The following is an 11,178-nucleotide window of genomic DNA, read 5'->3' as shown; positions in this document are numbered from 1 at the left end:
TCAAGTTCTATCGATACTTATGGCCGCTAAAAAAAATCGACTTAACGGCGCCTGTTGCCAGCATTTAACGGCAGCTCCAGCGCCTGTAATGCTAATGCGGCTAGTGTCGCTAATGCTAATATGGCTAGCGCCACTCAGCATGAAAGCCGTTAGATTACTTTTAAAATGTGTAAATGATTGTGGACATTTTTATGATGATTTGCCGTGCTGATCACTTTTTAATAAACTAGGCTTGCTCAACTGTGTTGATTTAGCCAGCAAAATCTCTACTGTAGTTCTGACATCATCTTATAGACCAAAATCTATGGTGAGAGGAAAATAGTTTGCTGCTAAGCAGTTTAATTTTAAGTTTAAAAAAAAGATTGTGTGCAAAAGTTGATTATCTAAAAATGAAAACCAGTTGATCGCTCATTATTGTGTTGTTTTTGTTATCTGTATTTTTAGGATTTATAATATAATTTATCCGCTCCGTGAGCCGTCACCTTACTGTGGTAGAGGGGTTTGTGTGCCCCAATGATTCTAGAAGCTAAGTTGTCTTGGGGCTTTATGCCCCTGGCTGGGTCCACCTTGGCAAACAGGTCCTACGTGAGGGGCCAGACAAAGCACGGCTCAAAAGAACCATTATGATGAACACAATAATTGGTCATGCGTGTCCCTTGCTCCCTTGTCCATGGCTCAGCAGGGCCCCCTTCTGGAGCCAGGCCTGGAGGTGGGGCGTGAAGGCGAGTGTCTAGTGGCCTGGCCTGTTCCCATGGGGCCCGGCTGGGGACAGCCCGAAAAGGCAACGTGGGTCCCCCTTTCCATGGGCTCACCACCTGTGGGAGGGGCCAAAGTCACTGAGGTTTTTAGAAAGCTCCTCGGTGGCAAAGCCCCGGGGGTGGATCAGACCTGCTGTTCCTAAAGGCTCTGGATGTTGTGGGGCTGTCCTGGTTGACACGCAACACACAACACCTTGTGGACATCGGGGACAGTGTCTCTGGATTGGCAGACTGGGGTTGTGGTCCCCCTTTTTAAGAAGGGGTGTGTTCCACTTATAGAGGAATCACACTCCTCAGCCTCGCTGGTAAAATCTTTCAGGGGTGCTGGAAAGGAGGGTCCATTGGAAACTCGAATCTCACATTCAGGAGGAGCAATGTGGTTTTCGACCCAACCGCAGAGTGGCTCTACACCCTCAGCAGGGTCCTCGATGGTGCATGGGAGTTCATCCAACCAGTCTACATGTGTTTTGTGGACTCTGTGAAGGTGTTCAACCGTGTCCTTTGGGTAGTTCTGTGGAGGGTGCTTCGGGAGTACGGGGTGTCAGCAGAGAAGAGAAACCCAGGTCAAGAAAGTAAAAAGCCTGCCAGAGTTTGGCTTTAACCACAGGTGTTTCTCATTATGACCTTGTTTACCTGCTCATTGAGTACAAGCACTTATAGCTAAAGCCAAAGTGTGGCAGGGTGTGTAAGTGTGTCAGAATTAGGGCTACATTGCCAGCAGTAAGTTGGATTTGTTTCCAGTGAGGGTTGGACTCTGCCAATGTTGCCCTTTGTCACTGATTCTGTTCATAACGGTCATGAACAGAAGTTCTAGACGCCACCGAGATATTGAGGGAGTGCCGTTAGGTAGCCTCAGTATTGCATCTCTGCTTTTTGCAGATGATATGGTGCTATTGGCTTCTTCAGGCCGGGATCTCCAACTCTTGCTGGGGCGGTTGCAGCCAAGTGTGAAGTGGTTGGGTTGAGAATCAGTACTTCAAAATCGGAGACCATGGTCTTCAGTTGGAAAAGGGTGGAGTACTCCTTCCAGGTCGGGGATGAGATCCTAGCCCAAATGGAGGAGTTCAAGTATCTTGGGGTCTTGTTCCCGAGTGAGGCAGGATGGAACATGAGATCGACAGGCGGATCTTTATCAGTCTGAAGAAGGAGCTGAGCCGAAAGGCAAAGCTCTCGATTTACCACTCGATCTACATTTCCACCTTCACATATGATCATGAGCTGTGGGTCGTGACCGAAAGAACAAGATCGAAGATGTAAGTGGCCTAAATTAGTTTTCTCCGCAGGGTGACCAAGCTGTCCCTTGTTGAGAGGAGCCAGCTGAGGTTGTCTCGGGCATCTGGTTCGGATACCTCCTGGATGCCTCCCTGGTGAGGTCTTCCGGGCATGTTCCACCGGGAGGAGGTCCTGGGGATGATCCAGAACATGCTTTAGAGTCTATGTCTCTCGGCTGGCCTGGGAACGCTGGGTGGAGCTTCTCTGCAAAACCTGCTGCCCCCGTGCCCCGACCTCAGATAAGTGGCAGAATATGGATGGACAGATGGAATGGATGGATGAATATAATTTATTATTTTTAATTTATCGGAATACCCAAATATTCTGTAGAATTTTCAGTAGGATATCCGCAGCCCGAAAATTATTCAGTAAGAGGAAAGATCTCAGCTGCAGCTGTATTGTATGGCAGCAGCATTTGAAAAATGAGCCTGGAACGAAAGTGACTGTTTTTGTTTACATTTGCACTTTATGTCTTGATAGTCAATTTTCTTGCAGTCTGCTCAATAAAAACAAATCATTTTGAAAACTGGAAAATGTATATTAGGCTTTTTTTAATATTACAAATTTTGCAAACATCTCGTCGCCTCGTGCTTGTGGACTCAATCTCGTGAGACACCTCATCTCGTGGGATTTGTGACTCATCCCATGCCTAGTTAACACTGAAGGCACTTTGACACATAACAGTGTAAATGTATTGTTCCCTCAAAACTATTAAAAATACAGCTATTAATAGCTAAACCACTGGCAACAAAAGTGAGTACACCCCTAAGGGAAAATGCCCAAAATGTCAATATTTTGTGTAGGCACCATTATTTTCCAGCACTGCCTTAACTCTCATTGGCATGGAGTTGACCAGAACTTCACAGGTTGCCACTAGAATCATCTTCCACTCCTCCATGGTGACTTATCGGAGCTTGCAGATATTGGAGAACTTACACTCTTACTCTAGCAAGAGAGTGGTCATCTTGGGAGGTGAGTTGGAACACTGTTTTCCAGAGGAAGTGCATCATGCTCTGCTTCAGTATGTCACAGTACATTGGCATTCATAGTTCCCTCAATGAATTGTAGCGGGAGCACTCATGCAGCCCCAGACCATGACACTCCCACCACCATGCTTAACTGTAGGCAAGAAAGACTTGTCTTTGTATCCCTTAACTGGTCACTGCTTTACATGCTTGACACCATCTGAACCAAATAAATTTATCTACTAGGGCGCAAACTATGCACAATATGGACATTTTCACTTAGGGGTGAGGGTTAAGCTATTAATGTCTGTATATTGAGTTAGGGGAACAATAATATCTAACTGTTATATAAGCTGTACATTGACTACTTTTCATTGTGTTGTCCCATGAAAAGATATGAGATATATGCCGAAATGTGAGGGGCATATTCACTTGTGAGATACTGTATGTGAAATAAATTTATAGTTCTTAATATATAAAACAGAATTTCTGCATGCTTTACAAAGTTCTATATTTTTGGATACAATCAATACATTTGTTGAGATACAATTCTGGTAAGTCCTCTTGACTTGATTTCACAACTGTCATCCATTGCTTTGCTTTGATGGCCTTCATCTCTGACATTTGTCTCCTTAGAAGGATCCTAATTTAGCAACCATCCGTTCACTGAAAAAGAAGAAAAGGGCAGTTGGAAAGTAATCTATAAAATGCATTACATTCATACACGACATACCTATTGATATCAAGCCTCCATAAATGCATTGTATTTTTATGTAATAACATTAGCTCCTAGCCTTGATAAGTAGACACATGTACAGTAAAACCTTGAGTTATGAACACCCCATTCTAAGTAAAATTCGAGTTACACACAAAGCTTTCAAAATCACCTCTATTTACGTACTATTTTCAAAATACGAATGCCTTGGCATTGGATGAGTGGATGGATCTGTTTCCTCTTACGCTATGTAACCATTGTTGGAAACGTGCATAATGCATTGCTATAAAGAAAGCATGGCTCAGTGGTAGAGTGGTCGTCTCCCAGAGGTCACGGGTTCGATCCCATGCCATTGTGACCACATCGAAGTATCCTTCAGCAAGATACTGAACCTCCCAGTTGCTCCTGATGCTGCATCATCAGTAGGTGAATGAGTAGTCAAATGTAAAGTGCTTTGAGGTGGAAAAGCGCTATGAAGTACCATTTACCATTTGTACCATTTGTACCATTTACCATTTGTACCATTTGTACCATTTACCATTTGTACCCCTCTGTGCCGACACGATTTAAGGTGGAAATGGAAAGCTGTTGCATTATGTAGGTGGAAGTCTCACCTCCGCTTGCCAAATCACCCAATCACAAATCGAACTAGAGCTGTGAGTAGCTATAAAGGGCCCTCGCAGCCTGGGCCACTTTGGGGTACATGCACATTGGGGTACTGGCACATTGGAATTACTTTTTTTTTTTATGGCAGAATAAACCTTTACATATGGATGTGTTTTTTTGCCCGGTGTGAAGAGTGTGCAAAGCTCAATGAGTTTTGGTCAATGTTAACACCCTCAAAAATGAGCGCCCATGTTTATTTTTTGACAATGAGTTGCCAACGGCAACAGTTTCATGAAAAACCACAAAGTTTAAAGTTTAATTACCATGAAGGCCTAAACACTCTCCAAACAAATATGAGGTTGATACGATTAACCCGCTATAAGGAAAACATCACAAAAAGAAAAACAAATGTCCTTTTGCCAGTAGGTAGCGCTACCACTACAATGAAAAATAGTTCGTAGATGCCTTCATGCCTGCACTGCCATCAAATATTTGAAATTTTGAAAACATAGCACCATCTGGGTCAAGTTAAAGCAGTTTTTGTTGCTGCATAATACACTATAAAATATTGCTGATTTTGCAAGGCCAGATGTGTGTGCCAAGTTTTATGAGTTTCCATGCATGTTTAGGCCGTCAAAATTGTTGCCGTTTTCTTGGTGAACAGTGTGTTGTCACGCCCACAGCATTTCCCCAAAACTTCGTGTTGTAACATCATGAAGGCCTAAACACTCTTCTGAGCAACTATGAGGTAGATCCGGTTAAAATCAGAAGTCATGTTTAGACTAGTGAGGCCCCATATAACATACTATTGTGAAGAAAAGTTTAAAGTTGACTTCTCCCTTAATAATTAAAGACAATAATATCCCGTGGTGGTTGGACGTAAAACTATGCTTCTTCTAGCGTGATGTTTAACACGGTGGTTCTGTGAAGTCGAGGAGGAGTAGGGGCGAAAATACTCAATATACTTAAAAAATAAATAATCAGACCGTTCACTGTCACGGCCCTTTGTGACTAACTGCCCAAAAATAAATTGACAAAATCACAGACAAAAAAAATAAATATATATATATATATATACATATATATATATTAAGGCTGTCACTTTAATGCGTTAATCTAGATGAATTAATTACACGCAAATTAGTGTGTTAAAAAAATAACGCAAGTGGCAAGTCAATGCTCAATTTGGACCTTCGAGGTATCCGTAGGAGGTTAGCCACTAGCCACTACAAGCACTAAAAACAGCAGACATGGACACGAGTGCAGCACAGCCAGGAGAGCGAGGTAAACTTATTTGGACCTATATCTCCTAGAGCCGTTATTTTGACGGTTCTATTCTTTTCAATGTACATCTTTCACCTCGCCGGGACCCACGGGGTTGCGCTGCTGGGCTTCCGTAGTTGCTGCCGCAACTGCCATTCATCACGGAGGCTACAGGCTAGATCACCATGGCGGAACGCAATGTCGTAGAGCGATGGCACCGACATCGTTGGAAAGCTGTCGTCCGAACGAGTCCGGGGATGCGTCCCCGGTAGGACGTACGGTTCAGGAGATACGGCCACCCAAATACCTCCACGAGACTGATAATTTCAAGGTATAGTAAAGGCTTATAGTAAAAAAAAAAAATAGGCTGCTAGATGTGATGGAGTCATGACGTTTTTAGCAGTACAAGCCTGATAATCGAAATCAATAAAGGTCCACCACCCGTGGCAAGCAAAAGAGGGATTTTATTAGCTACTTAAAACAGCGAGTAATAATTATATTAGGCTCAAAATGACAATTCTGGGAGAATAGTTAAAATTCTGGTAGTGCTAGTGGTTAAACGCAAGTTTATTTATAAAAAGAACAAAGCCAGGACCATTAACAAGAACGCAGTGATTTGTCCCTTTTGTAAAAAAAAAAAAAAAAAGCAGCTCCAGCCTGACCTATCATGTAAACAAGCGTGTTTGAGCAACTGGCTCAAGGACACATAGCATTAGTTGTCTGTTGTCAGATCCTGTAACCTAGCTTGGGATAGGTTGATTTGAGTTCATACTGTAGCCCCAGTTCCTCTTTTGGGTTTTCCTGATTACCAGGTTGTTAGTTTAGCTCAAAAACCACCAAAGCTATTTATTATCAGTTTATTTTATGCCATCCATACACCGACTGCAGCTTGTGGAAGTTAAGATTAAAGTTTGTTAAAAAAAAATTGTAACAAAATTGAAGTTTAGATTATCTTTTAAAATAATGTATGCATTATATATATATATATATATATATATATATATATATATATATATATATATGTCGGGCTTGCTTGCTGGTTCCATCACTGCTACTTGGCGGCTACCTCCGGGGCCTGCTGGTTGGCCTCATCGCCGCCGCCTGTCGGGCTTGCTTGCTGACTCCGTCGCTGCTACCTGGCTTCGCTGGCTCCACCGCCGCCGCCGCTCACCGGGCCTGCTTGCTGACTTCATCGCCGCCGCCTGTTCGGGCTGTCACTGCTGCCGGGCCTGCTGGTCAGCCTCATCGCCGCCGCCTGTCAGGCTTGCTTGCCGGCTCCGTCACTACTGCCGGACCAGCTGGTTGGCCTCATCGCCGCCGCCTGTCGGGCTTGCTTGCTGGCTCCTTTGCTGCTACCTGGCCTGCTGGTTGGCTTCGCTGGCTCCGCCGCCGCTCGCCGGGCCAGCTTGCTGACTTCATTGCTGCCGCCTGTTGGGCTTGTTTGTTGGCTTCATCGCTGCTGCCTGTTTGCAGGCCGGTGCCATTGCAGGACTCGGCGACGATCGGCTGGGGCCCCAGATGTGAAAGGTAGGCTTTCAAGATGGCGCCACAAAAGGCCGAACAGAAACCAGACAAGGAGTTTGTCTCCATGACTCAAGTGAATGGACACATTATAACAGGTTACATCGATCACATCATTTGCAACATTGACATCCGAAAAAAGGTCTGAAGGGAAATCCCCATCGATTCTTACTAAACGCATATACAAAGTCATTTACATTGATTATAATAGTCATTGATTCTTATCGTTATCCATAAATCCCAGACTTATCACTTTACCCATACACAGACTTGTTGTACATGCAATATAATTATTTTTGCAGATTCAAGCACATTTCTTTTTTTTATGTGTATGTTAAATGTATATATTATTTTGATAACATAGCACATTTCTTTTGTAATATATAGTCAGAAAACAAACAAGTCAAGGTCAATTTTTATTCTCACCGTAAACTGTGGGGAGGGAGCTGGTTTACTTCAGAAACATGCGTATGTAGAGGAATTGTTGTATCAAAAGAGTACCCTTCCCCATAAATTTGAGTAAGGATATGTTTATATTTTACTATTACAGTCCTTTTCTCCTTTGCATAATGTTTATTAGATTTGGTTTACTCACCGACTTCCCACGCAATTTTTGTGATTTAGGGGCTGCATAAATACATTTGATTTGACTTGATTTGTAACTATAGTATTTATTGATTTATTTATTTAGTTTTGCTAATAAACTGTTTTCATTATGTATGTTTTGATAGGTAATAACTGATATTGGGATTGAGCCAAGCAATTTTATTGTCTTAGTTTTGTATTTATGGGTGTTCTGGCTCTCAAAATAGTATTTGACCTTAAAATGACTTTGATACAGTAATTTGCAATCAGAAATGGATTAATGATACCCAAAACCATATAATTAGTGGTGTTGTACAGGGAGTAGTACTAATAGAGGTTGAGACTTGCCATTTCAGTCTTCTGTGGTATCATTTATTTTGTGCATATCGGTTACCAGTAGTGACTACAACTTGAATGTGGTGGCAAAATTGCAAAAACTTGACATCCAATCCTTGTTTTTAAAGGACAGCAACGTGAAAAATCAACTTTTTTCAGATGCTAATTCCTCACCAAAAACATCACCGAAGTGGTTCGCCCCTTTATGAGAAATTCTAGGTCATTCTGCTCTCCAAGCACCATTCCCTCCCAACCTGAGAAAACGAGCTGTTGCCACTTTTTTGACATCATTAGGAACGGATCCACCACCGCACCGCCTGTGCGGAGTAAACGCAGGCCCACTTTCTCTGAGCCCTCCATGGGATAGTGACAAAAGTAGCCTTTATCAGTAAACATTCTGTCCAAATGAATTCAAAGCAATTATCCTTTACATTTGCAATGCCAAAGCGCAATGAAATGACAATTGGCCGTCTTAAAATTCGTTTTGGCTGATACTTGTGTAAACTACAAGTAAAACTTTTGCGCTGCTTAACCTCACTGAAAGAATGATGTAATGGTTAGTGCAATACCTTCACGTTTGTTCCTGGTTGGCTGCTTCCTCGAACCAGGAGGTGAGCTACTATGAGTGGTATATGCAAATTTCGCTGCGCGAACGCGCACTACTGATTAGTGGGCTGTTTCCGCGGACATGTTATGATTTTGAGTTCTGTGTCTTGTCTTGTCTGCATATCAACATTTGGCTGTGTGAACGCCTGCTCCAGATTGGTGGGCTGTTATCACGCTCGTTCCTGGTTGGCTGCTTCCTCAAGGGTCAGTTTTGAATGTTGTGTTTATAAACAGAAATTTTGCAGATTGAAAATCTATCTGCAAGCTACTCAAACTACACCACGGGCGACCGGTAGTCGAGTCAATAAGGCTGTATTACATTGTTGCATGAACTGTTGAAGCTTACTATGAGAGGTGAAACGTCTTCTAAAACAAACAGAGCAGTCCAGTTGATCGATTCAATGCCCTGACAATGAAATGACCTGGAGGAATGAGAATATTCACAAGCTGTATTATATATCAATTCTAAATTTTTACCTCTGTATTGAAGCTTATGGACTCTGTTGTTTGGGCAATCTTTTCCTTGCATGCTGAAGTTGATATTGGTGCGGATGCAGCGGTTGATTAGTGGCTGAATTGGACGGACATTATCACTCATGCTCAGGAAGATCTGAGATGGCTGGTTCTGGCTCAGTAGGCGCAAAGAGTGCATCTGAGAAAGAGAAGTGGTGGTGAAAATGTTTGAAATTAAAGTATTTGGCAGGCTTAAATAATGCAATAAACCCAGTCAGGGCTGCAAAGTAATTGAAGAGTTCAAGCGTAGAAGCATTTCTTTTTTTGTTTATGTTTTTGTTTTTTTGTAAATTGAGTAACCCTCTTAAAAAATAATGGCCTACGTCATATTTTGACGAAAAATATTTTCATCTTCTCAGGATGCTGGGGATCTGCATCATCCTTAGTTCAAAAGATAATTCAACTCTACCACTGAAATTAAATTAAAATATAGTCAGTATTTGCTTCAGTTTTTCATGATTTCTGAAAAAACATAGGCCATTATTTTAGGATGGTGACAAAATATTTTATTTGTGGCTCCAGGCATAAGCTAGCAATTTCCATCTAGGGTATATATAAGAGGCTAAGATGATAAAAATAATAATAATAATCAAACGCTTAAGAAAATGGAACTGAAGTATTGCTGTTGTATCAGATTGAATGAAGAAAATGGGTTAGGATAATGGATAATGGGTGTCAAAGTGCATATAGGAAAAATACATATATTGGAACATGGAGTCATATACAATCTTAGATGCGGATTTAGAGAGTAAAATATATTATGTGGATGAGGGTATAAATAATAACAGTCTAACTCCAAATAGAAATTGTGAATATTACACTGTCAAGCAATTTAATGACAAAGCATTGATGAAAGGTACGCTGTCTATCATCCATTTCAACAGTAGCTGTAGCGTAAATTGGGTCAATTAATTATTAAATGAATAATTGTTTCATTCATTCATTGTAAGAGACTTAAGTTTAATATTTAAATTAACCTTGAGCTCGGCATTCTGAGCAACACATCGTTTTTATTTTTTTTACATAGTATTATCAGGATAACAGATGATAAACTGGATAAATCAGTCATTAAAATGAAGGTTGCTACACTTTATTAGTAGTTTCTAAGTTCTTTTTCCAGTTTAGAGGTTAATATAAATTGTTTAAACACGCACAAAGTACACAATCAGGTTTTGATGTGCACGTTTATTTTCTAATTGACTTGGGAACTTAAGAAAAAAGAAGCAAACTAAATACTTTGACAGCAAATAGGAACAAATAAAAACGGTGAATAATATAAACGAAAATAAGAAAAATCGTCTAAAGAGGAACGGTCTGAAACAAGGTGATGGAATTTCTCTGATCAGGCAAACATGGGACCAAACGTTAACCTAACTGCTCAACCCAATTGGAAGCACCACTTTATACAATCTGGTTAATGTCTGCAAAGTTGCACTTACAGCTGGTCTGAGTTTGATTCGAGACGTGGTGCGGTTTGCCTGGATTGAAGGCTTGCCGGCAGGCTGGTTGAAGAAGAGATGGAAATAAGGTTCAGCTGGGAGAGATCTCAGAAATTGGAAAAATGGCCCCCACGGCCCATCTTTTAAAGTTGATCTGCTAGCTTTTGTCCGACTTCAGAGCGCTTTTGTTGGCCACTCTGAGATCCTACAAGCCTGGCAGAGACAATATCGTGGTCTAAGCTGCCTGTCGTGTTGCGATGGCAGACCATGGGAGAAGCGTGAGTGCCACGCAGTAAGGGAAAAACAGGGAAAAATAGAGAAAAAGTGATGTGATGGTTGCAGCGTTCCCACCATAAAAAAAAAAAAAAATCAGTGGATGTCGAATAGTCTCTTAGTCCCACTTTGGAGTGTCCCAGCGCAAAAGAAAGGAGTTATTTTGAGTTTTGCAAGAGGTTGCAATAATTAGCAACCAGCCGATGTTCACTACAAGTATAAAATGTAACTTTTCAAAGATGAAAGATTATTTAAAACAATTTAGGAGTGGGGAAATGGATGATGTTCAGCTAGATGGCTATGAGTTGTATAGACCTTTTGCACTT

The 11,178-nt window shown here is 41.6% G+C and overlaps 1 protein-coding gene across 2 annotated transcripts in view; it reads right to left on the bottom strand.

The window, feature by feature from the left end:
• Window positions 1-2,564: 2,564 nt before the first annotated feature.
• LOC147157257 (carbonic anhydrase-related protein 10) overlaps window positions 2,565-11,178 on the bottom strand; it is a 115,371-nt gene continuing 106,757 nt past the window's right edge. The window contains exons 8-9 of one of the 2 annotated variants that reach the window (XM_086065256.1): window positions 9,105-9,279; window positions 2,565-3,661 (exon numbers count right to left, since the gene is read on the bottom strand). In XM_086065256.1, coding sequence (XP_085921382.1) covers window positions 3,639-3,661; window positions 9,105-9,279 — 198 coding nt within the window. In that variant the 3' untranslated portion in view covers window positions 2,565-3,638. The remainder of the gene's footprint in view (window positions 3,662-9,104; window positions 9,280-11,178) is intronic. The other variant, XM_086065258.1, reaches the window with a different exon arrangement.

Source organism: Leptonotus elevatus, chromosome 20, assembly GCF_054856555.1.
Source record: "Leptonotus elevatus isolate MCC_2025b chromosome 20, RoL_Lele_1.0, whole genome shotgun sequence".
Classification (NCBI taxonomy): Eukaryota; Metazoa; Chordata; class Actinopteri; order Syngnathiformes; family Syngnathidae; genus Leptonotus; species Leptonotus elevatus.
This window is presented reverse-complemented; position numbering and strand designations above follow the sequence as displayed.